Below are 26,380 nucleotides of genomic sequence, written 5' to 3' on the forward strand. Positions count from 1 at the left end.
CACATACATCAAAAAAAAAAAAAAAAAAAAACAACAAAAAAAAACTTTTCCTGTTTAAGCAGTAAATGGTTAGAATTGTTTAAAAAAAAAAACAAACCCAAAAAGAGTCATGTACCACAATGTTCATTGCAGCACTATTTACAATAGCCAGGATATGGAAGCAACCTAAGTGTCCACTGACAGATGAATGGATAAAGAAGATGTGGCACATTTATACAATGGAATATTACTCAGCCATAAAAAAAGAAACGAAATTGAGTTATTTGTAGTGAGGTAGATGGACCTAGAGTCTGTCATACAGAGTGAAGTAAGTCAGAAAGAGAAAAACAAATACCGTATGCTAACACATATATATGGAATCTGAAAAGAAAAGGTTCTGATGAACCTAGGGACAGGACAGGAATAAAGATACAGACGTAGAGAATGGACTTAAGGACACGGAGGGGGAAGGGTAAAAGCTGGGGTGAAGTGAGAACATTGACATATATACACTACCAAATGTAAAATAGCTAGTGGGAAGCAGCCGCATAGCACAGGGAGATCAGCTCGGTGCTTTGTGACCACCTAGAAGGGTGGGATAGGGAAGGTGGGAAGGAGACGCAAGAGGGAGGGGATATGGGGATATATGTATACATATAGCTGATTCACTTTGTTATACAGCAGAAATTAACACACCATTATAAAGCAATTATACTCCAATAAAAATGTTAAAAAAAAAAAAAAAGTTTACCAAAATGTGACCCTGGGCAAGTCACCTAACCTTTCTGTGCCTTGGTTTCTCATCTACAAAATAAGGATCACTGTAAAAGTCACCTCATAGGGTTATTGTAACGATCAAATGAGACAAGGTGATGTGTGATACTTATAACTATACCTATAACAGTATCTGGCACATAGTACAAGTGACAATGTGAGTTATAATTGATAATAATCTTTTAGTTCATATTTTTAATAGGCACATATGAAATAAGCTGTCATTACAATCTAGAATACCATCATTCCTCAAATATACCATCTCTAAAGCTATTTTTAAAATCCTGCCCAAATTTTAAGTACTTTAAAAGTATTTTTTAAAAATTACATCTACATATATATGGATCATGTTTGACGAGAAGGAAGCATGAATTCCATTAGATGGTAGTTGGATGTGTATATACACACATCCATATAATTTCAAGGGTTCACAAACTTGAAGCCCATATATGGACTCCTGGTTAAGAATCCCTACACTTGGAACTATATTCAATATCCTGTAATAAACCATAATGGAAAAGAATATGATACATATATATAACTGAATCACTTTGCTGTACACCAGAAACTAACACAACATTGTGAATCAACTATACTACAATAATAAAAAAAAGAATCCCTGTACTCTTCATCACTCCACCCTAATAAGTATTTTTATTAACTGTTCTAGTTGGCCAAAGAAATACAATGACCTTTCACTTTTTGGTTTCAGAATTTTAAGGATCAATTTCAATGACATAGATGGCATTTGTGTGAATTGAGAGTAAACAGTTTAAATACATTTTAATTATAATATGCACAATATAACAAGTGCAAATAGATTACATTTTTACTCCATAAAACAGCTAGTTTGGTATATCACTGACTATGGCAGTTTACAAGCTGCTGCAGGTTTCATCAGGTATTTGGGATTGGATAATGGTGACTTTTTGAAATTAGTTTAAAATATTCAACAAAAAGTTTAAAAAGCTAATTATATAAAAACATTAGGCTGCTTTTAAAAATACTTTATATTTTACTTGGGAGCTTTACTTTGCTTTTCTAGGAAATGGCATGCGACATTGGAGTGAGAATGATCTGAGATGCAGGGCCAGGTCAGCCACTTACTGGCCATATGACCTTTGCCAGGTCACTTAACACCTGAGCCTCAGTTTCCCAACTGCAAAACAGGGATAATAATACCTCTTGTACTTAAAACATGGGGCTCTTGTATTAAATGAAGTAATACTTGAAAATCTGTCATGAAAGCTGTAAAGTACCATGCATCAGTATCATTCTGTATATTACATATTTTAACTTGAAAAAATTAAACTTACATGATCATTAATGGAAGTACTTCTTAGGTATTCTAATAGGTTATAATTAGAGCCTGCAGTTTAGAACAAATAAAATATTAATAGTTTATGAGCAATGTTATGTTGTGCTGTAGGAACTATTCCCTTGCCCTTGTAATATAAGCATCTTTAGTACTTGCTTTTCTTCCCATGAAATGTCTGGGGAGCATAAAGCTTACAAGAGAAAACTCTCAAGAGCTATATAGCATATGGCATTATATTAACCATATGTAGCCTTACCACTGAAATAGACGGGTGATTCTTGCTCCTAGCTGTCGTTTTTCATAACTTTTAAGAAGTATAAGTACAGAAACTGATTTTAAACCAACCACTGGTAGGCATTTCTATCATTTTTAAGAGTCTCCATTTGAATGGCTCTGTATATTCATAACTATTTATTGAGAGCCCCTACTATAAACCAAGCAGTTAAGGGGCAAACTAAGATTATTTAATTTTTTAGATAAATTTTAATAACACAAACTTTAAAAAATATGTTTCAATATAATTTTTGGAGAGGTATGTACTATGATAGATATCATGGGAAAACTGACCTATCTGCAGATCAAAAAACCTAGAAACACTTAGGACAACTCACAACCATTAGGATTACTGGCTCTTTCAGATAAAAAAGGGAGATAAAACCCAGGCAGTTCTAAATTTCAAACTACTTTTTAATATGTTTTGTTTATCATGCTTACCACAAATTTACATTTGCATGACTGATAGAATTCATTTTTAAAAACCTACTTTCAAAAATTCTACTGGTTTTAAATGATTATTTATATTTTCCTCTGAATTTGGTTTTAAGTCATGTGTTTTTCCAGATGTCCTTAAAGCAAATGCTATTGTCTGATGTAGGAATACATGTACAGATGAATCTACTCATCTGGATACATCTCTCTAGTTGTCACTCTTCCGTGTGCCATGTACACCATACCACTCTCCTGTGACTAAGAACACAGATTTAGGAAGAGCTATTTGTGGAGAGGTCCACAGTCTCCAGGCTGGAACTTCTTGTCAAAGTGACGATAAATGGTCCTTGGCAGGACCATGCAAATGAATTACCTTAGCCAGCACTCTTCTCCCTCACATGAAAGTTCTGCTAGCAGATAATTTTCAACCTCACTGCCCAACAGTGAACCCACCTTTTAAATCCAAAACCATTTTCTATCAGTTACACATTATAGTTTTTTTTCCATGCTCGAAATATGTAACTCATATTTCATATACATTAATATTTTATTTTGGTCTGTCTAAAATACTGTATAACACCTTTAGCAACAGAAACACCAATTAACCTAAAAATATGCACCCTTCAATAATTAAATCCATAACCTTAGCTTTATCCCTCACTCTGTCATTATTTGCAGTGATTCATTTAATTATCCTTATGACCTCCAGCTTCAATTTATGAAAGTATTATCTGTGGCATCTGTGACTTTTAAAAATGAATATATATGTTTCACAGATATTAATTTTTTAACCTGATAAAACCAGAGAAAACAAAAAAGTTTTTAAATATAACAATGCCTCATTTATCTGGTATCTGACGGGAACAAGTACAAATATTTTTAAACTTAAAATTGTTTTAAAGACAATCTCAATCCATTTTGCTTTTTAACTTTATAAGAAATAAATATGCTCAGAAGAGATTTGATTCTCTGGGCCAATTCCATTTTGGAGACAGTAGCATGGAAGTCCAGAGTTTAAAGATATTTGTTGGTTTTCTAGGTACAAAAGCTTCACATCTTAGCTTCAAATACTCTCCTACAAATACATTAAATTTTATGGTCTAAAATACAAACACTACCAGAGTGGTCATGGCACTTAAATGAAATTCTCAAGTGAAGAAAGAAACACAATATAATAACTACCCAACCTTTCCCCCAAAAATCTAAGCTATGGCTATTTTTTAAAAAGAAAAGCTATGTTTCAGAGTCTCCAGGGATAAAGAGAATCATGGTGTCTTGGGGCACTGGATCCTGAGTCTTCCTCTAATCAGCCAAGAAATGTTGAACAAGATGTGTACCCCTCTCCTCACACTTTGCTTTCTTTTGTGTAGAAGTGGGACTGAACCCTACCTTGCACTAGGGTTACCAGGATTAAGTTGCCTGTGTGACAGTGCCAAGCCCATGCCTGGTACATACACAGACAGATACGACGTTTTCTTTCTATTGCCATCCGAAATGTCAGACAGAATTGAAAGTTACATGAAATCCAAATACCCTAAATACCAGGGAAAAAAGATGATTTAACAATCCACCCTACCAATTTAAGGATTATCAGGCAGCATGAATACAATAAACTGAGACAGTTAACATGCTCTAACACTTGGAGAACTCAAATAATGGAATTTGCAGGGTTTTTTGGTAATGCTAAAAAAAATAGTCATTAACCTACTCCTTTTACAGGTCATAAATGCCTATAACAGTAATTAAGCAGTAACTATGTGTCAGGTTCTGAACTAAGTACTTTAGAAGGATTATATTATTTAATCCTCACTAGCAAGTGGCAGAGCCAGGATTTGAACTCAATAATCTGATGCCAGAGCTCTTAATCATCCTGTTATCTGTCTACCTATTAATAAAACATGTGGTTTTAAAAACTTCATGGTAAATTTCCTTTGCTCAGAATAACCAACAACAATTCCCAACCTCCCGTTAATTTTTTTAATAACATGAAATACTAGCCGACTTTTGATAATTAAGACATTTTCCAGATGAAAAGCTCATAACCATCTATTCTGCAAAATATTTAGAGCATATTAAATCTGAATCTAAATCACAATATGAATCTAAATTATCATTAGCAAACAATTAAATTCCAGTCCTGGTAATATTTAAGTATCTGTTGTAACTTACACAGAATATGTATTTTGTACACAGTAAGAACTCAACAAATATTTACTGATTAGCTATTTTTACAGCAGATAATGCATCAAATTATAATGTACAAAGATCTTCCATGGTCAAAATATTCATTTTGTCAGTAACTATAGCTAGAAGCTTTCTCTGGGGCTGAAGAAGGCTGTCTGGGTTATGGGCAATTCAAATGTTTATAATGTAATAATTAAGGCAAGGAAGAGAAGCAAGATGACTTTCAATTATTTTTAAAGAAAACAATAAAGATGACCAACAACATAGTGGGCAGCCACCGACCACATTCTCTTTCACCAAATTCTCTTGCTGCCTCCTAGAAAGGGAAGGCTTCCTCCAGCTATAGAGATGCCTGGTATCTTTTGTCATTTGTCATTACTTAAAATTATTTAAAATTCCTATTAGTAAGTGAAAAACATTTTTCATTGAGGTTATATATTTGCAATGGGCCTTTCTAGTCATTTAATGATGAAACAATTTTAAAAATATAAATATTCTTGAAATTGCTCAGTACAGAACTCACATCATTATAATCTTATGTTTGGCCTCCGGAAATTTTATACGAAGTCAGATTTGAATTCAAAGTAGAAAAAATGGAACTAAACATGCAAAAGTTTTTGTGAGGTGGATGGTATGTGTTTTTAAAGAAAGTGTAATTGCTTAACCAGATACCCTTGTTTCTCTGACTGAAACATCAGTAAAACCAGATCCCAATCCAGAAAAGCTTGCTTTACCACAAACATATCAAATCTTTACTGGGCTATAAGGAATAGAGAACTAACCTCTCTTCCTAATACTTTAATATTACAGTTTAGATAATGAAGTATATATAGTAGTTATCTTCCCGTGAAATTTTACTCTAGAAAAATCTCCATTCTGAGGTGACGCCATGATCTTTCATTTGGTTTATTGTTTCTCTGGCAGATTCTGTCAGCACCATGAGCCACACGGAGTACTTATTCTGTAGTGAGGTTTATGAAGAAAAAAACCAAAACAGAACAAAAAACTTGTTCACTGAAAATAAAAAGTGAACAAAAAAGATGCCTCAGCATTTCTCTAGTTTATCAGTAAATCATTGCTAAAAGGGAAAGGGGCAGGTGATTATTATATGAATAAAAGATGATTAATTATACATCAATTCTATTATTTCACCAACAGTATCTATCAGAATTTTAAAAGATGATAGTGAATAAGTGGGTCATTAACTTGGAATACTTTAAAAACAACTCAACAGTAAAGATGATTAAACAACCAGTAATATTCCAGTCAAATGAAACATTCTTAATGAAGACCAACATTTGTTACATATTAAATTAGCTAGTTAGAAAACCTTTTTTAAAGTCAATAATTCAAATAGAAACTTTATATTAATTTTAAAAGTCTGATACCATTAATTTGGATCCGGCTCACCTCTTATTGTAAACAAGAACTGAGGTAGAAAAATGAGAGTCAGTAGGTAAAAGCCCAAACAATCGAAAATAGATAACTGAATTGTAAATAATCAAAAAATATATTTTCTACGGAAACCTAAACCCAGATTGTACAGAGGGCATCTACTCCCCATAATTCAACATCTATTTCTGCATAGTCTTATAAAGAGAAGATTTATACAAGTGTAACATATCAAACTTTTACACTCCAAAATATTCCACCTATACACAAACTAACATGTTAATTACATAGTACCTTACCAACTCATAAGCTGAGGGCCGACGGTGCTTTATATATCGATACTTTGTATTTAGATATAATTGCATACATCTGAAAGTAAGGAATTAAAATACAATTTCCTGTGTATACTTTTAAATGATTTTGATTGTCCTCCAATTTAGAAATCACTGACACTATTGAATGAAATTAAGTTCCATAAGATCGTAACTTGAGTACAAATGAATCCCCATTTCCCAGTGGTCACTGAGATGACCAAGAAAATATAAAGGAAACCTTTATTAATATTATAACCTTGGGAAGGGTATCAGTGACACCACACACCCCAAACCTCCAGGGATTTCCATAACATATAGTAGAGAAGGGCAAACCTACCAAACTTACTGAATGTAAAAGAACAACACATTTGTCTAGGAAACACAACATCTAATAGAAAGCACAAAGAATGGACTTAAAAAGTAGGCAGTTAAGTGCAAGGCATATAATTCAGATCCCTCAAGGGCCTTTGGAAAGTGACATACATAGCAGAGATTTAACCCAGCCACTTATTACCTAGGAATTTACACTAAAGAGAAAACTGGAGGGACTTCCCTGGTGGCGCAGCAGATAAGACTCCGCACTCCCAATGCAGGGGGCCTGGGTTCCATCCCTGGTCAGGGAACTAGGTCTCACATGCATGCCGCAACTAAGAATTTGCATGCCACAACTAAGGAGCTGGTGAGCCGCAACTAAGACCTGGTGCAACCTAATTAATTAATTAATTAATTAATTTTTTTTAAAACCTAGACAAATCTGCAAAGATATATGTTTTATGATAATCACAATAATTCGTAATAAATTAGTAATAGTGAAAACTATAAATAATCTAAATGTCCATTCATAAGAAATTGGTATATGATTTTACCCAAATAATGGAGTATTATAATGCAAATTTTCACTGACATGGAATGAGCTCCATAATATGCTGTTGAAGGGAAAAAAAAGATTAAAAATAATATGTGTGGGCTTCCCTGGTGGCGCAGTGGTTGAGAGTCCGCCTGCCGATGCAGGGGACACGGGTTCATGCCCCGGTCTGGGAAGATCCCACATGCCGCGGAGTGGCTAGGCCCGTGAGCCATGGCCTCTGAGCCTGCGCGTCCGGAGCCTGTGCTCCGCAACGGGAGAGGCCACAACAGGGAGAGGCCCGCGTACCGCAAAAAAAAATAAAAATAAAAAATAAATAAATAAAATGTGTATTATGAATAGTTACACACATGAAGAGAGAGCTGCAAAGATTACCACCGAAACACAAATGGGAGTTGTCTCTGGGTGGCTGGCTATTTGATAATTTTTACTTACTTTTTATAATTATTAGTATAGCTTAAATTTTCTAAATAAATATATACTGTCTTTGTGATCAGAGAAAAATTCTCTTCATGTTGGAAAAAGAAAGTATATTTATTTTTTAGTACCACAATTGATTTGGGAGAAATCATCTTAATATTTGGAAAAATCCATTAAGATATAGATTCAAAGATGTTTATCATAGCACTGTTTATAATAGTAAAAATAGTACTAAATGATCAATAGTGAATTTTTTAAATAAATTTTGGAATAACTATATAAAGGTTTACTATGAAGCCATTAAAACTTACAACAAAGATGTATCCATCACTAGCTCAGTGACCTTGGAATATTACATGTCCTCTAGGTATTAGTTTCCTCATCTGTAAAATGGTGATAAAAAGAACACTTACAGTGTTTCCCCTAGCTTATTAGCTATATCCTATTGTCATAGAAAACAAAAAACCTGATGTTTATGAGCTTCCTCTAATATCACAAGCCCCTATTTCAAAACCTACTTTGCTATATGCTTTAAGAAAAAAAAATCTCAAAATCAACGTTCAATTTGGCTATCAATCAAGCTAAGAAAATATGAATCTAAGACTACAAAGGCAATGTATATCAAAGTTAAAAATAGGGAATTCCTGAAACTTCTAGGCTATTAAACTCCTATACATATTCTCAAACCAAGCTTGTTTATTCACCTATACATGTAGAAAAAAATAGTGTTAGAAGATAGAAACAGGCTGATCTGGATGCCTGTGGCACTGAGACAGGCCCTAATAAATCACCCAGATTACAGTAACAGAGGGAATTGGCATCCCTACTTAACTGAACGATAAAACAATTTAAATATACATACTCGTTAGCTTCATCAGTTTTACCATCACTGTACAATCATCTACTTTGTTGCTTTAAAGAGTTGAAACCAACCTGCCATGGTCTTCCCCAATCGAGTGGAATAGGAAAGGCTCCAAGCCATGTTCCTAGAAAACTAGAAACTGTAGTGATCTGGAGACTATTCTCCCAAATGGATGTAACCCTATAAAACACAAATATATAAATTATTGGTGGTATATATCTTAGCTGCTGGGGAATCAAACAAACAGCATAAATTAACACTATACATATATATATATGTTGTTCATTTAAAATAAGCATCGCAAATTGACACAAATATTTGCCATGAATCATTAACAATCAATTGGTAAGAAGATATAAGTGTTTTTCAGCTGGAAAGGTAATATATGCACATAGTGAAAATCAAACAATACAAAAGAGTGTCTGCAATGAAAGCTAAGTCCTCCTCTCACCCTTATCATCAACTCTGATTCCTTTTCCCGGAAACAACTGCTATCACCAGCTTATTACATATCCTTCCAGAAATATTTTATACATATACAAATAAACACACAATTTTGTTTAGAATGATATATGCACATCTGCATATATACACACATATATGTATATATCCTTCAAAACAAAACTCAAATGCACCACTTTATAAATCCAGTTTTGCTGTGTGTTTTCCCTTGTTAACAGTTTTACTAGTATTCTATTGTCCAAAGGAAGCAATCACAAAAGATCACATATATGATTCCATTTTTATGAAATGTCCAAAATATGCAAATCTACAGACAGTAAATAGATTAGTGGTTGCTTAGGGCTAGGGGAGGGGGAACAAGGAAGTGGCAGGTAAAGGACATGGAGTTTCTTTTTGAGGTGATGAAAATATTCTAAAACTGTAATGATTGTTGTACATATCTGTGAATATAATAAAAACTATTGAATTGCACACTTTATATAGGTGGCATACATGGTGCTTGAATTATATCTCAATACCGTTTAAAAACCCATCTCCCAGCTATCTCAGTTCCCCTCACGTATATGAGCCACACCTTCCACATCTGTCTTAGCTTTCCAACAACCCTCCTTCATAATAACTTACAAGAGGCAACCCTTCCCACATCTACTTCCAAAAGCAAGTTTCAGGTTTTGTCCAAGGAAAAGTGCCATATTTATTAAAATATTTATGCAATTCTTAACCATTTAACATGTATTAAATTGTCCTGTCATTTTTATTAAGTTCCTACATTTTTTAATGTGTTACTGATGAAGTTTTTGAGTGTTATGCCCCATCCCATTTTTCCCATAAGTTCTGTGTTTCTTACTGCCCAGTTTTGCATAATGCAAGGATTTTTAGGAATGCATATGCCATCTTATAGCAGAACTGACTATAGAATCAAACGACGGTATCTCCCCCAAGTACACCATTAATGCTATTATCAGAAACAGAATTCAAAGCTGGATAAATCACCAATCCAAACCAATAAGGTTTCAACTGATTTTCACTGTTTAAAAATGTCAAACTAAAACACTAAAAGAAATTAATGCCATTTGGGATACTATGGTAACAATGTGGGAAAAAGTGTTCAATGTGACACTTTTGTTTTCTTGAGACTTTATGAACACTAGAAGATGGTTCTGAAGGGGAACAAACAAACATTTCAAAAGGAAAAAGTCAGTAATTTATGGAGCCTAGCTACTCAGCAAGCATCCTCTGCTCCACTTGGGCTGTTCTCTTCCAAATCACACAAAAATACCATGTTCATTTCAGTTTCTATAGTTTCATTCATCCCATAGTGTGGGGTATCTCCCCTTCCCACTTAGTCTTAGCAAATCTCTTACTCCTGATCCAAGTCCTTCATAGATCATCCCCCCATCCAGCTCATTCTTCAGTGGTCTCCTACCCTACTGAGTTCCTAAAACTTCATTGTTTGAGTTACACAAACTTCGTCTTATGTTTTTGTTCATCTCATCCTTGCCCCTTGAATGTCCAAGATCCTCATGGAGAGAAGCACAGCTAATACCACAGACTCCACACAGAGTTTGCATAACATAGAGCACAGATTTAAGGGCTCAAGAAGTTTTTGCTGCTGGGTGATAAACAAGACAAAACCATGGGCACCAAATAACTTTCTAGTTTTCTGAGTTATAACCCAACCATTTCTGATACAAATGATTTCACTGCCTTTCAAGAAGCGAAAATTTTAACTTAACGATGCTGAAAATACATACAGCTGCTAAGGGAATAAAATCCTGTAAAGGGCTTCCCTGGTGGCGCAGTGGTTGAGAGTCCGCCTGCCAATACAGGGGACACAAGTTCGTGCCCCGGTCCGGGAGGATCCCACTTGCCGCGGAGTGGCTAGGCCCGTGAGCCATGGCCGCTGAGCCTGCGTGTCCGGAGCCTGTGCTCCGCAACAGGAGAGGCCACAGCAGTGAGAGGCCCGCGTACCGCAGAAAAAGAAAAAAAAAAAATCCTGTGAAACCTGCACTCAGATGTCTCACCACAAAAGAGGCTGAACAAGAAGCTATAGCTGTTCCAATAAACATTTTTATATGGTGAACCCCAATTCTACATTATAAGATGTATGGAAGCAATTTGATCTGTAGCAATTTTATCACAGTGATAAATTATCCCCAAGGAGGGGTTTTCAAAGTTTTCTTTTGGTAACAGAAACCTTTTATCAAGCAAAATGCTAAGTGGAATTCTACCATACAAAAAAAAAAAAAGCAGAACTGATCTTGCTAACGTGGAGGGAGAGGCCTATAATTCTGCCTGCTTGGGTCTCCCTCAAGTGCATGCCACCCTTCCCTGGCCCCAGTCCCAGCTGCAGTGGGCCCTTACAGCATCACTGAGAACCATACAGTGCTGAGAAACACGCAAGGAACAATCAGCAAGCTGCCATGAATAGAAAAGTACCTCATTAATTTTTTTAAAAATTTCAAACATCACTAGAATATAAAATTCAAACTTACCCATTTCTACTGAAAACTCTTAGCCATGCTTTGAAGTTTGGTCCTAACAAACATAAACAAGGTACAGTAGTAAAAGTGGACAAAGTAACTGCAAGTAAAAATGTTTCCAACGCCAACCTAGGAAAAAAAACACTGTATTAATTTTTTCTTAAGTGTTAAAGGTACATATACACACACGCATAATCTTTTTTACTTAAATAGATTTAGTATAAAACTATTTTCTTACACTTAGAAAGGTAACATGAGTCTTACCAAAACCGTGACTATAAAAAATGTTACTACCAAAATGCAAGCTATAAAAAACAATCTAGTAAATATTTGTCTTTGATGATAGAGTTCAGAAGTGTTAAATGCCATACGGTAATGAGACTGTCCATTGCAAGAAAACCCATTTCTAGATCATTAACTTTTTCCTCAATAGTCTCTGGAACTTTCTCTGCAATTCGTGGTTCAAATTTAGCTTATATCGGAACCACTTGGAGAACTAGGTAAATTTGTTTCTGACTAAAGCCTGAGAATTTGCATTTCGATAAAATGCTGATGTTGTTGGTTTTAGAACCACAATTGGAGAACCACTGCTCCAGACATTCATTCTACTCTAAAATGGATTACAGAGAAATTATCATTTCCCATTACAAAGGTCTTGTCCTCCCCACTCTAGAATATAATTACCTGTTAATCTAGTATGTGTATATATAACCAGGTATGTATATATATGTAAAACTATACATATAGCTGTGTGTGTGTGTGTGTGCGTGTGTATGTATTGCATCACTCATTTCAACATGATCATTTATCACTGCTAAACTGAACTTTCCCAAACTATAATGGAACATTATATAAGACATATTAATGAATTTGGCTTTCATTAATTCAAAACTGTTCAGTTTTGAAAAGGTGTTGAGTTAAATTTTACCTTTAAACTATAAACATTAGCTTCTACGTAATTAAATACAAGAATCTATTAACTTTTCTTAAGAAAACAAACTCTTTTCAAGCACTTCAGAATCACATTTACTATTTATAACTAATTTATATGTATCATTATAGTCAGTTTCCTTAGAGGTTCTAAGGGCCACACACCTATTGGTATATGACAGTTTCTCATCTACCTCCCCCTTTAATCAATTGCATGACAAAAGGCTACGTAATAGGAGCATTTAATGAATTAAGTTATTCCATTGTCTTTTAAAAAAATAACACTACCAAGGGCAATGATGTCAGTATCCTTCTGTGATCCACTGATTAAACACATCATGTTTTTTCTCTAATCACCAATAGAATTAGCACTTGGTTTAATAAACGACTGTTTTAAAATATAGTTGGCTTAAGGTAAAAAATTTCAGACTTACTCTATTAGTGGTGCTCCATATAGAACAAAAATTACATGAAAGGCGAAACAAGACATAAGAAAGTAGATACAGCATTTCAAAAATCTGGTTACCTAAAAAAGAAATGAATAACTTAAAGAATCAAGAGAATGACTAAAGGACAGCAAATGATTTGATTTTATCTACAAATACAACTTAGCCCTGTAACATGTGATACAGCTGAATATTCTTTGGATCTGCTCCTGAAGTCAGATCACATGTTCTTTGCACAGCACTGTAAAAAAGCCACAAGACAAAAATCGATCCCCATGTTCCACTCACCTAACCAACAGCAGAATCAGAAAATGTTTTTGTTTCTATGCTAAGTATTGAACTATGTTGTTAATCAGTATTTATGAAATATTTACCAATAAGTGTGCTAGGATACAAAAAAACACAAACACAGTCCTTCTTGTGTGATGATACACAAAATATTTATAGAAAATAATGATTATAATAATATTTTTTCATTTTAAAACAAAATTCCTAGGAAAACTGGACCCAAAAAAAGCACAATATTAAATAATTCCCCAAATCATATTCATGTTACTATATGATCCACATAAAAAAAGACCTGCATGTCTGCAAATCAGTGTGTGGGACCTACTTGAGTTCGAGCTCAAGAAGATCTAATAATAAAACACACAATGAGTGTTTTAAATCATAGGGCAGTAAATGTGTTTTAAATTACCTAATAAAGAACATACACATAGTATTAAATAATGTTAAGTGAGGACTTTATTAATTTAAATAATAGTCAAGTGTTACACTGTAGTGAATATTCCAGAAAATAGATTCCAATGTCTGAAAACTTCAACTGCTATTTAGTCAAGGAAGGCCAAGCTTGAAACAAGAGCTTATTTTGTAATTTATGAAAAACCCATTGTCTTTCAGAAATGCAAAAGATGAATGAAAATAAACTGAAATGTCTTATAAAATAAGATTTAAAGGTGTGATTGCTATATTTATATATATTGCTACACTGAAGATATATTTATCTTCAATGATGACATGAAACATGACTATATAGGTTCACAATGCTATGATATCCAATTAATACATGGCAAGAATCTATCAAACATTGTAGACAGTCTTCCAGCAAGCAATAGGCTACTGACTAGAAAAAAAAAAAAATCAGCTTCTTTATTCACTGTAAATAACCCAATAAGTACTTGACTAATACTTTATTCATCCAGTAATAAAAACATTACCTACATCTAAAAATCAGTTGTCAAGAAATAAGTCTTACCTTGTATGATAATGAACTTCTTTTAGAAGATGCATTTGGTTTCACTACTAAATACAATACTAAATTGACGGCAGTTACAGAAACAGAACAGATGCACAACCATGTCAAGTGTGTTTCCAGTACTGAGAAGTTCTCCAAGAAGAAGGATGGAATGAAGATGCTTAGGATAATTGAAAATATGCATAATAGATGGACATATAGTAGTCTCTTGATGTCAGTATCTTTCATGGTGTTTTCTTGAGTGGCTATCTAATGAAAAACAAATTAAGAAAAGAGCATAGGCAATAATGACTTTTTCCATTGTCCTAAATGCTCCAACGTCTAAAAACAAGCCATGAGCCAAAGTCAATTTTCTATGGGCAACAATGTCACAGTGTCAGAATATAGGAAGATGCATATATGTAAAAACTAATAGACTAATATAGTATAAACAGCTCACAGAGCCTGAAAAAGGACAAATTTACTAATTTCTTAAATATTTGTGTCTAGTTTCTGTAAAACTGTCATGTGCAAGGACTAATTAAGCAATTTGTTTTTTTTCTTTTTGCCAAAATCAGAGGTGAAAACAAACAGCATGTGTTAATGATTTGCCCTGTTGGAAATATAAGCTATGCTTTCTAGAAACCCCATAATACAATTTGGCTGAACTGTTGGCATTTTTATCATTATGGACCTTTGTCTAACATCACAGTAGTTCACATTTTCCAACAAATGCCAAGTAACACCAGGTACACACTGGAATGGTGGCCAGTGTTACCAAGAAGCTTCAAAGAACATTATGCTAAACTAAGGAGTCCCAGTACTGCAAAAATACCAAAATGACAATGTCAGTTACACATGCCAGATTCCAACCAAAAGCAGAGCATGAATGGAAGGTGGAAAAATATTTACGTTCTCTCTCACTCTCTCACTCTCTCGCTCTCTCTCTCTATATATAAAATACGTTATTTTATATATGTATGTATTTACAAATTACCTAACAGATAGCTTATACATAGTATTGACTAATGTTAAGTAAGGACTTTATTAAAGTAGTAGTCCACATGTTACACTGTGGTTAATATTCCAGGAAAAAAAAAATATATGTGTGTATATTTTATAGACACACACAGAGCGCCCACTGGGGCAAAGGGGCGAATCCACGCCTTATAATAACACTCTCGTTTAATTCACACTGTATTTTTACAAGGCAAACACTTTACTGATAAGGAAACAGGCTAAAACAGATTAGGAAACACTCCAAGGTCCCAAGCTCCCAAGTGCTAAAGCCATTTCAAAACCTAGCCTCTTTGATACAAAGATACGCACTAGGGGGTCGAGAAAAGAATGCATGGCAAGAAAGAAAGGAAGTGTTTCTCACAGGTCCTAGCCTCAGCTGAGGGGCTGGGAAGGGAATCCAGAATATAGTCTCTCAATAGACACACCTTCAGATATTTTTCTGGGCCACCCTCAGAATCGCAACTGACTGAAGCAGATCTGGACCTAAGACAGTGAATGGTACCCAAAGTCGGATGCTTGCTGAATGACTGAATGAATGAACGAACGAATGAAAAGTTGGTCCAGTGTTGCCCCTCCTGAGAAACCAGCCCTGTGTTGGGCCCTGGCGAGCCCAGGAGGACTCTCGTCAGGTGCTTCCTCGGGTGGCCAGGGCCCCGGCCTCCACGGTCTGACCTGGCCCGAGTCCTCAAGCCTTGCAGCGGGAGAGAAGGCTCTTCTGAGCGGCTCCTAGAGGAGCCTTCGCGGGAATCGAGGGACCTCAACCTGCAGCTCCATCCCAAACTGGGTCGCTCCGAACTCTGCCCAAGCCTCAGCCGACGGGAGTGTAGGCAACGAGGGACGAATTGAGAAGCATAATCAAAGAGCACAAGCGTGGAGACCGAGAGAAAAGAAGGGACAGACGCAGAATGTCAGATCCGAAAGAGGCCAGTCCATCAGCGCAGCCCCTGGGTCACGCAGGAAGGGCGGCGCTGGAGGGGCCGGCAGGCGCGGGCCGGCAGGCACGGACCGGCCGGGGGCAGATATTCCCGGCCAGCTAGGCAGCTGGCGGAAGTGGCTTGCAGCGCCGGGAGGCTCGCGCACCCCGAGCCTCCGGCTGGGCTTACCTAACTCTCCCGCCCGCGGAAGAGAACGGAGGGTTTCTACCTCCCACCATCAGGTGTAACTCAGACCCTGTGCCTCGCGCAGGCGCAGGCCTGTGGGGAGGAGGCCCAAGGCCTCACAGCCAATCGCAGAAGTGGAGAGGCGGGCCAAGAAGGCAGCCCCGCCTCCCCACTCGCGTTTATTCCTCCCGCGGCTTTCCAGGTGTTGGATAGGCGGGGCGGAGGGCGGAAGGGCCGGAAGTGTATTTTCGTAACCCGGAAGGGGAGTGCTTCCCTGGCTGTATTGTTAACTTCTTCCAGCTGCAGCTCGTCCTGCGGCTGAGGGAGTCGTCGCGGAAGGATGGTGTGCGAAAAATGTGAGTTAAGGAGACTCTTCTGCGGGAGAAGGAGGCTGGGAGAACCTAACTGGAGTTCCCCGGGAACTTTGCTCTTTCTTTGTTTTTCCTTCGGCCACAGGTCCTTGATTCTAGCCTCTGTCCTCCTATACTGCCCTTTGACCATTCCTGCCCTCCCCAACGACCGTATCGTCCTGTATTTGCATTCAGAGTGGTCTCAGTTTTGCACCTCTGTTTATTTCCGTTGCTTCCCATCAACCCCGGGTATCATCCTGAACTGCTTCTTGACGGGCTTCCTCCCTTCACAGACCCGCCGGGTTGGAATGGATCTTAAAAGTCACTTCCACAGCATCTGGAGTTGATGGATTTAGTAAATAAAAGTACCGGACGCCCGGTTAAATTTGAATTTCAGGAAAACAACAAATAATTTTTAGTGTAAGTATGTCCTATGCAATGTTTGAGACTTGGCTCTGTTTGCTGCTCCTTACTACAGTAAGTGCTTTGTCCCAAAGCACGCACTTTTAGGACATTCTTTACTAAAAAAAAAAAAAAAAAGTATTCATTGTTTATATGAAATTTAAATCTAACTGGGTGTCCTGTATTTTATCTAACAAACCTAAGTCAATATCCCATCCAATGGCTTAAATGCTCTTTGCATGAATGCATAGAGGATTGAGGCACAGGGGTAGGAGAATCTCACCACCTTCAAAGCAGTCTGTGTAGATTTCACTGGCTTTTAGAAAAGTCTTTCCTCCCTATAGTTGCCATCCAGTGATTCTAGTGCCAACCCTTGAGATTTAGAAAATATCTTATGATATTTTGATCTCACAAACTGGTTATGTGTTTTAAAAGAGCTGTCATATCCCCAAATCCCTTTTTCCTACAGCTAGATATGTCTGACTCTTCTGTGACAATTTCAAGTCCTCTTATCCTGATAATTGTCTAATTAATGTGATCCACTTTGTTTATATCCCTATAGTATATAAAACTTTGAACATAGATGCCCTTGAGTTTGAATCACAGTTTTTATATTAAGTGAAAGAATGACCATGGATGGTTACTTTAATAAATTCTCAGGGTGCAGAGAATAATTTGGGATTTCTATATTTGGAGACTAGCATTCAGGAGGACCCTCCTCAGTGAGGCGTCAGCTTACCTTTTTTTTTTTTTTTTTTGCGGTACGCGGGCCTTCTCACTGTTGTGGCCTCTCCCGTTGCGGAGCACAGGCTCCGGACGCGCAGACTCAGCGGCCATGGCTCACGGGCCCAGCCGCTCCGCGGCATGTGGGATCTTGCCGGACCGGGGCACGAACCCGCGTCCCCTGCATCGGCAGGCGGACTCTCAACCACTGCGCCACCAGGGAAGCCCTCAGCTTACCTTTTTAACTGCATTTTCACTAAGCCTTACCCTTTTCACTTCAGCCAAACCAAACAATATTTTGCCCGTATGTACCCTGAGTTTTCAATGCCTTTCCCCAGGATGTGTCCCTTATTCAGTTTACCTTCATCTTCTCTTCTCCTCTTTCTTCACAGTCTCATTGCCACTAATCCTCTCTATTGCCTTCCCCACAAAGCTTCACTGGATTTCCCTAGCCAAGATTATTTCTTCCTCCATGGAATTTCTCCTAGTACTTGAGCTCTCAATTGTCATACTATTTACTTTCCAGCTTATATTTTAGTTGAATAATTCTTAACTTTTTTTTTTTTGGTTCTCTGAGCCCTTTGAGAATGTGATGAAAGCTGTAGACTTAACATAGTTTATTAAAAAATGGATATACAAAAGGTTTGTGTACAATTTAATCTTGTTCATATATTTCCTAAGGTCTACCTGTGAAACTCAGGTTCAGGACTACTATCAGAGAAATCAGTGTGCTATAAATTCCTTGAAATCTAGAGCTTTATCTCATTTGTTTTATTTTTATCTGTACTTTGTACAATGGCTTATACATCAGAGATGCTTAGTAAATATTTATGGAATGAATAGATTTATCAGATTTGTTTAAAGGATCCATGTACAGAGGAAGCCTATTATAAGCCATACTATTATCCACAAATTTTACTGAAGAGTCAGCTATCCATTGCCCACAGTTAATATCTTAAGTCTCAGTTCACTGGCCCCGACCCCAGCATTAACAGGCTTGTACATAATATGACTGGTGATGCCATTGTGAACTTTAGGCACAATGTAGTGTATTTATTAAATAGTAAACACTAATCTCCCTTACTTTTACTGTCTTGTTATAACAGGTGAAAAGAAACTTGGTACTGTTATCACTCCAGATACATGGAAAGATGGTGCAAGGAATACCACAGGTATTTTTCCTTTTAGAACATGGAAACTGAATCAGATACTTCTGTGAATAATGTTTTCACTTTTACATTATTTGTAAAATGATATGTTATGTGTACAATGTATTTTATCTGTTAAACATTAAGGAATACTAGATACCCCAACAATTTAATATCTTTTCTATTTAGTTCTCTCAGTGACATGTCAGGGTTCCTAATTTGATAGGCAGGAGATAGCAAAATATTTAAATGATTTTTAAGCAATGAGTATATCACAGTAAATGATTTGATTCAGCTTAATTAGAGTTAGTATTGAAAGCCCCCTAGCCTCACCTGATTTTTATATTCTTGAACAAATTATTTAAATGTTTTCACTTTCATAATCATTAAAACAGTGAAGATGTTTTCAAAGGGAAGAAAAAGAAACATTTTTACTGTATTCAAGATCAATGGCACCAAAGTAGCGGCATCTAGATTTTACATTAGATATATGTAAATATAGACCCATTCCTAAAGTCCTACTTTGAGTTTGAGAAATAAAATGATTGCCTTTTATCCAAATTTTTATTTTCCTAGTAAATAATTGTGTGTGTGTTTTTTTTAAGTAGTGTCTTTGAAACCTGGCTACTAAATGAAATTTTTTAAAATTTTGATATAGGCTAGTCTGTTGGTAGGAGGTCACAAAATGAACTCTCTAACTAATTGTTAAATGTTTCATGTATGTGTTAATGTGTGAAATGTGTAGACATAACACACTGAAATACATGTATATTTCAATGCAGAAAGTGGTGGAAGAAAGCTGAATGAAAATAAAGCTTTGACCTCAAAAAAAGCAAGGTAGGTATAAGAGCATCTATAAAGCAGTCATATTAATTTCCACTCTTTTTAATATTAAGTGTATTGGAATGAATTTGTTTTACCTCATTCTGTTGTGATAAAACATAGTTAGATAGTTCCAAGCATGCATAACCAAGCTGTCTGTTATAACCTGCTGATTTCACCCTGTTCATTTTCACTGTATCAATATATAAAGATATTATACATTATTTTTATAATTTCACCAGAAAGCATGACTTATTTTTTCTAGTTCTTAATTTTCCTGCAAATCAGAGGCCGCAGAGAAATGTGGACAGGTCATGAGCACTGGAGTCAAACCTAAATTTGAATCTAGATTTTGTTACTGTCTAGCTCTGTAACCTTAAGCAAGTTAAACCAGTTCTAAACTTTTCTGAACACTACTTTTTTACCTAGGAATAGGGATAAAAATGTCTCCCACCATAAAAACAATTTTTGACACCATACTCTATTATATCCAGTCTTAAAAATTCCTTGAATCCTTTCAGCTGTCGTCCCATTTCCTTGCTTCCTTTTACAGAAAAAGTTTTCAAAACCCTTATCTAGATAGTACTTTCTCAGTGTCCTTAAGTTCTATTTATTCCTTCAGCCGCTGTAATCAGGCCTCCATCTCCACCACACTCCTAAACCTACTCTTGTTAAGATCACACGTGACCTTTAAAACTGATGGCTACTTCTCTGTTCTTACCTTATTTAACCTTTCGAAAACTGTCTTTTTTGCAACACTTTATTCTCTTGGCTTTGAGATACCACACTCTCCTTTCCTCTTAACTCACTAACTGTTCCTTCTCAATTGAGTGCTTCTGGTCTCAATCCTAGACTTTTTTTTTTTCTATTTATAAATTTATGATCTCCCCTCAAGTGACTTTAGTCCAATGGCTTTAAATTCAAACTGTATGTTAATGAATTCCACATGTATATCTCAGTCCTGACTTTTCTGAGCTCCAAACATATATCCAGTTGCCTCCTTGACTTTTCCAATTTGATGTCTGACAGGCAACCTCTTTTTCCTTCAGTGAAATCATAGTCTTCTCATCATTGCTCTATGGTCCAATCTAGCTGTGCAAAACTGGAATCCCTAACTGATTTCTTAATTTCCCTCACTTCCCATATCCACCAGCAAGTTCTTTGGCTCTACTACCAAAATATAGCCTGAATACACCTGCTTCTGTTCATCTCACTGCTATTACCCTCTTCTAAACCATCACAGTTTCTTACTTGGGTATTGTAATAACTTTCTGTCTCCCTGCTTCCTCTCTGGTTCCCTATAGTTCGTTCTCATAATAACCAGGGTGGTCCTTTAAAGGGCATGTAACTCCTTTGCTCAAAACCTTGCATTGGTTTTCTTTTTACATTGAATAAAAGCTAGGTCCCATACCATGTTCTTACAGGGTCCTCTGTGATCTGGCCCCTCCTGCCTCTCTGACTTCCTATTGTGCCAACTCCTGCATCATATATGCCAAGCCCACTCCCATTGGAAGAGGTTTGTGCTTACTACTCCCTCTTCCTAGAATGCATCGCTAAGAGCTTAACATAGCTGGCTCTTTCTTGTTACTTGGGTCTTAGCTGAAATGTCATCTCCTCAGAGAGGGTCCCTAACCAGCACCTAAACTAATGTCTTCCTTCCTTCCCCTCATGTCCACCACAGTATCCTCTCTGAATTTTCTCTACAGCAGGTATTACTATCTTAAAAGTGTGGTTGTGTTCTTACTTATTATCTGTCTCCTCTCACTAGAATGTTAGCTTGATGAGGGCAGAGGCTTTGTCAAGTTCATCTTTGGTATTTAATAATAATAATAAGGCTTTTAATACGTAAAGTGCCCAACACATAAAGGTGCTTATTAAATAATGGGTATAAAATAGCATGATAGACTTAAACTTCAATGCATTGTCACATTATGTATTGTTCCCTGACTTATTGATGTCTTCTAAGACCACGCAGTTATTATTGACCAAGTTGTTATGTTTTACAGAGTGTATAGTTGTAGGTACTTCCAGTTCCTTTATGCTCCCAAACTTACTTCAGTGTCATTAATTAGTAGCTATTACTTTTGGGTATTTTAAGTATCTCACTTTGGAAAATGTACGTAAGATTTCTGAGACATTAAAATGTACATTTTAGAATAAAATATGGTTTTAAGAAAAAGCAATCTCTAGACATGTAGGTCCAAACAAATTGAGCTTATAATTAAAAGGAAGAATAGTGTCCGCTCTTAACTTCTCTTGTGGGAAGTAAAGTGACATTCTTTTGGATTTGGAAAAATTAACCTTTAAAAATGAGCTGTTGTATCATACCCAAGAGAAGAAACCAGGTCTAGGACAGTGTTGGTATTCAGTATATGAGTACGGTTACAAAAAGTTATTGCCAATTTAATGGGAAGTATTTCCTCTAAAGTTATTTTGCCCTCCAGTCACTGTAAGGTCACATTTTTTTTAGTAGAAACTTTTTTATCCAAAGGGATTGCATCAGTTAATTGAAAATGTCAGTTAAAGTGGGCAATCATTAAAAGATACACATACCTTATTTTAAGTCAAAGCACATAACTGTACATGCATTCATCAGTCATTTGGCACTGAGACAAGGCTTTTTGAATATGAGTCTACTTTATAATTTTCCTTACATTAATCATAACCAGAATATATATTTCCAGTATCTTTAAGGTAGAGCAAGAACTGACACTTGTAAGGTGCCAAGTCCTTCCACTTAGGATTTTTCCTCAATTTTTAAGTTTTCTTACCCATGCCTAATTCCATAGCAGTTTTAATGATTCACACTTACCTGGTCATCCTAAAGTATTCATTTAGTTTTTAATATAATCAGTCACTCTTTGTGTACTCTCATTACATGAGTTTCCTTAATATTATATCACATGAATAGATTGACAAATACAACTGTTATAAACAGGTTTGGGATTACATACAGCTGACTCTTTACAAGCATACAGCTTACATGGAAGGGGCAGAAGTGTGGAGACATATTAAGAGAGTAGCCAGTTAGAAGAGTGCTATGCCTATCAATTGTAGAACTTGATAGAGGGAACAGAGAGCATGAATTAATCACATTTGTTACTTAAGTGAGGTTATTTAAGAGTATTTCTATTGTATTGTACATTTTTCTTTCTTTAAAAAAAAATCTCTAGATTTGATCCATATGGAAAGAATAAGTTCTCCACTTGCAGAATTTGTAAAAGTTCTGTGCACCAGCCAGGTTCTCATTACTGCCAGGGCTGTGCCTACAAAAAGGGTAAGTTTCCTTTAATACCATTTTTGAATTCATGTCAAACCTACTTCTTTTGATACTGATTTGGATAACATAGTGAAGGAGTAGTCCTTCATAAATTAGTCAAATGCTCTTTTTTCTAAGGCAAAATAAACTTAGAACTTGTCATAGTTAAAAGTATATATTTTCTTTTTTTCTTTTCTGATGCTGTTAAATTATGTTTTAAGCTTCAGGAGTGACTTAAATAAACCAAATCATTTGTATTGGTTAGCTAGTAGATTAGTATTATTAGTTGTTATTAAGATTTGATTACTTACATGAGTTTTTTGTTTGTTTGTTTTAGGCATCTGCTCTATGTGTGGAAAAAAGGTTTTGGATACCAAAAACTACAAGCAAACGTCTGTCTAGATGTATTGAAGTTTCTGGCTTTCCGTATGATTTTACTTTTTGCTTGAATTTTCAAGGCATAATATAGATGTTAAAGTTACAAAATAACATGTCTTAAGACAAGTTTAAACCAGGGAAGTAGATTGGTATTCATTTTTGTGCTCTCAAGAAGTTCTGAACAGCAGCAGTGTAACTAGTTTTTGCCTTAAGTTTTTATTTTCCTTACAAACATCTGAACTGGGATAAGTGACAAATTTAACGAAAAATATTTTCCCAGTTCTGTATGCACTTTTTATTTATCATTACTCATGTAATTTTTATTATCCTTTCCCTCTACTTTATAGATATTGCAAAAGTGTGAGAAGGAGGTTATTGATATTTGGCTTTGAACTTGGCATCCAGATTTGGAATTTTTCCCTCATTCCCTTTTGGTTGCATAGTTCTTAGGATCAGCAGTCCCTTAATTAATTGCAGCTTCATAAGGCATTTAAATATCTGAGATCATTATTGCTAAATAGTTCCTTAAGTAATTAGCCCAGGCCCAAATCAAACAAAAGTTGTATTTATGTTATTTTTTATTTGTTCTTGAAGCCAAAGTGCCAATACCTTTCATATGAGAATGGGAATGCAAGGAACACTCCACACAAATCCAAATGAATACACTGGATTTCAGAAAAACACACATTACACATATTACCTTGAATTCAGACCATTATGAAAGCCAGGAGAACAGTGTGCATCCATGATGATGTGTAACGAATGAATCACCATTCCTTGGGAAAGCGCTTTGAAGCAGAAACCAAACTTCTTTTTAACCTCCTCCTCTTCTCCTTCCCCCACCAAAAATAAATAGACTAAGCAAACATTTTGACTCTTTTTTTTTAATATATATATATAACATAGACTGCTGAAAGACTACTTTGAGGTTTCTTTTTCTTTTTAATTGAAGTAAAGTTGATATACAATGTTGTGTTAATTTCTGCTGTACAACAAAGTGATTAAGTTATACATATATATACCTTTATTTAAAAATTCTTTTCCTTTATGGTTTATCACAAGATATTGAATGCAGTTCCCTGTGCTATGCAGTAGGACCTTGTTGTTTATCCGTTCTATATATAATGGTTTGCATCTGCTAACCCCAAAATCCCAATCCATTGCCCTCCCCACCCCACCCGCATTGTTTCTGTTTCTTAGATAGGCTCGTTTGTGTCATATTTTAGATTCTACATGAGTGATATATGGTATTTGTCTTTCTCTTTCTGATTTATTTCTCTTAGTATGATAATCTCTAAGTCCATCCATGTTGCTGCAAATGGCATTATTTCATTCTTTTTTGTGGCTGAGTAATATTCCATTGTATATATGTACCACATCTTTTTTATCCATTCATCTGTCAATGAACATTTAAGTTGTTTCCATGTCTTGGCTATTGTGAATAGTGCTGCTATGAGCATAGGGGTGCATGTATCTTTTTGAATTGTAGTTTTGTTTGGATATATGCCCAGGAGTGGAATTGCTAGATCATATAATAGTTCAATTTTTAGTTTTTTGAGGAACCTTTATATTGTTTTCCACAGTGGCTGCACCAACTTCCATTCCCACCAACAGTGTAGGAGGGTTCCCTTTTCTCCACATTCTCTCCAGCATTTGTTATTTGTAGACTTTTTAATGATGGCCATTCTGACCGGTGTGAGGTGGTACTTCATCATAGTTTTGATTTGCATTTCTCTAATAATTAGTGATGTTGAGCACCTTTTCTTGTGACTGTTGGCTATCTGTATGTCTTCTTTGGAGAAATGTCTTTTTAGGGTTTCTGCCCATTTTTTGATTGGGTTGTTTGTTTTTTGGTTATGGAGTTATATAAGCTGTTTGTACGTTTTGGAAATTAAGCCCTTGTTGGTCATGTCATTTGTATTCTCTCCCAGTCTGTAGGTTGTCCTTTTAATTTTGTTTATGGTTTCCTTTGTTGTACAAAAGCTTGTAAGTTTGATTAGGTACGATTTGTTTATTTTTGCTTTTATTTCTATTGTTTTGGGAGACTGACCTTAGAAAACATTGGTACGATTTATGTAACGGAATGTTTTGCCTATGTTCTCTTCTAGGAGTTTTATAGTATCATATTTTATATTTAAGTGTTTAAGCCATTTTGAGTTTATTTTTGTGTATGATGAGAGGGTGTGTTCTAACTTCATTGATTTACATGTGGCTATCCAACTTTCCCAACACCACTTGCTGAAGAGACCGTCTTTTTTCCATTGTATATTCTTGCCTCCTTTGTTGAAGATTAATTGACCGTAGGTGTGTGGGTTTATTTCTGGGCTCTGTATTCACTTTGAGGTTTCAGACAAAGATTTTTCTTATGCTGCCTTCAGAGGTACAGGACTTCTGCTTTTGAAACCTGCAGCTTACTGTGGAACACCAAAGAAGTATTCCTTGTTGCCAAGTGCAATATAAATACATAACACTATAAAATGGAAGAATAAGGTAACATGATGATATATATGGTATAGATATCACATTTTTATTTGTTTTAAAATACTATGGAAAGTATTTAAAGTTTTAACTGTTTAATTTATCTATAAGGTTTTTTTCCCTAGGATACATTCTTATTCTTACCCAGAAAAATCATAAGGGTAATGCAAAATATAATAAATGACAACAGCTCTGAGGGCAGGAAGTATCTTCTCATGCTTTAATTGGGGATTTTAAACTAAAATCAATACAAGGGACCCATAATAGGACCTGGTTAAGAGAGTGACCCAGATCCATCAACAGCTGGGTTGGTCAACTTTGGGAAACTA

General features: G+C 35.8%; 2 protein-coding genes across 4 annotated transcripts in view; one reads left to right on the forward strand and one right to left on the reverse strand.

Annotated features, from left to right (window-relative positions):
- The window catches only part of PIGF (phosphatidylinositol glycan anchor biosynthesis class F), a 22,879-nt gene extending 6,146 nt beyond the window's left edge, over positions 1-16,733 (reverse strand). Inside the window, exons 1-5 of one of the 2 annotated variants that reach the window (XM_024753638.1) lie at positions 16,495-16,733; positions 14,393-14,641; positions 13,126-13,217; positions 11,774-11,890; positions 8,888-8,996 (exon numbers count right to left, since the gene is read on the reverse strand). In XM_024753638.1, the coding sequence (XP_024609406.1) occupies positions 8,888-8,996; positions 11,774-11,890; positions 13,126-13,217; positions 14,393-14,620 (546 nt within the window). In that variant the 5' untranslated portion in view covers positions 14,621-14,641; positions 16,495-16,733. Of the gene's footprint in view, positions 1-8,887; positions 8,997-11,773; positions 11,891-13,125; positions 13,218-14,392; positions 14,642-15,816; positions 16,450-16,494 lie in introns of those variants that run through there. The other variant, XM_024753639.1, reaches the window with a different exon arrangement.
- Positions 16,719-24,441, forward strand: CRIPT (CXXC repeat containing interactor of PDZ3 domain). Of its 2 annotated transcripts, XM_024753640.1 has the most exons (5): positions 16,719-16,847; positions 19,073-19,138; positions 19,897-19,951; positions 23,110-23,213; positions 23,533-24,441. In XM_024753640.1, the coding sequence occupies exons 1-5, from the start codon at positions 16,832-16,834 to the stop codon at positions 23,595-23,597; spliced, it is 306 nt and encodes a 101-aa protein (XP_024609408.1). In that variant the 5' UTR covers positions 16,719-16,831; the 3' UTR covers positions 23,598-24,441. The 2 variants fall into 2 exon arrangements, with proteins under 2 accessions (XP_024609408.1, XP_024609409.1); XM_024753641.1 differs by lacking the exons at positions 23,110-23,213; positions 23,533-24,441 and adding an exon at positions 21,361-21,728.
- Positions 24,442-26,380: the final 1,939 nt, after the last annotated feature.

This window comes from Neophocaena asiaeorientalis, unplaced genomic scaffold (genome assembly GCF_003031525.2).
Source record: "Neophocaena asiaeorientalis asiaeorientalis breed wild unplaced genomic scaffold, Neophocaena_asiaeorientalis_V1.1 scaffold171, whole genome shotgun sequence".
Taxonomy (NCBI): Eukaryota; Metazoa; Chordata; class Mammalia; order Artiodactyla; family Phocoenidae; genus Neophocaena; species Neophocaena asiaeorientalis.

Excerpts from the sequence above, each read along its gene's own strand:
- CRIPT (XM_024753640.1), top strand. Across the intron at positions 19,139-19,896 it reads TGGTGCAAGGAATACCACAG|AAAGTGGTGGAAGAAAGCTG; the intron begins GTATTTTTCCTT and ends ATTTCAATGCAG. Across the intron at positions 19,952-23,109 it reads TTGACCTCAAAAAAAGCAAG|ATTTGATCCATATGGAAAGA; the intron begins GTAGGTATAAGA and ends AAAAATCTCTAG.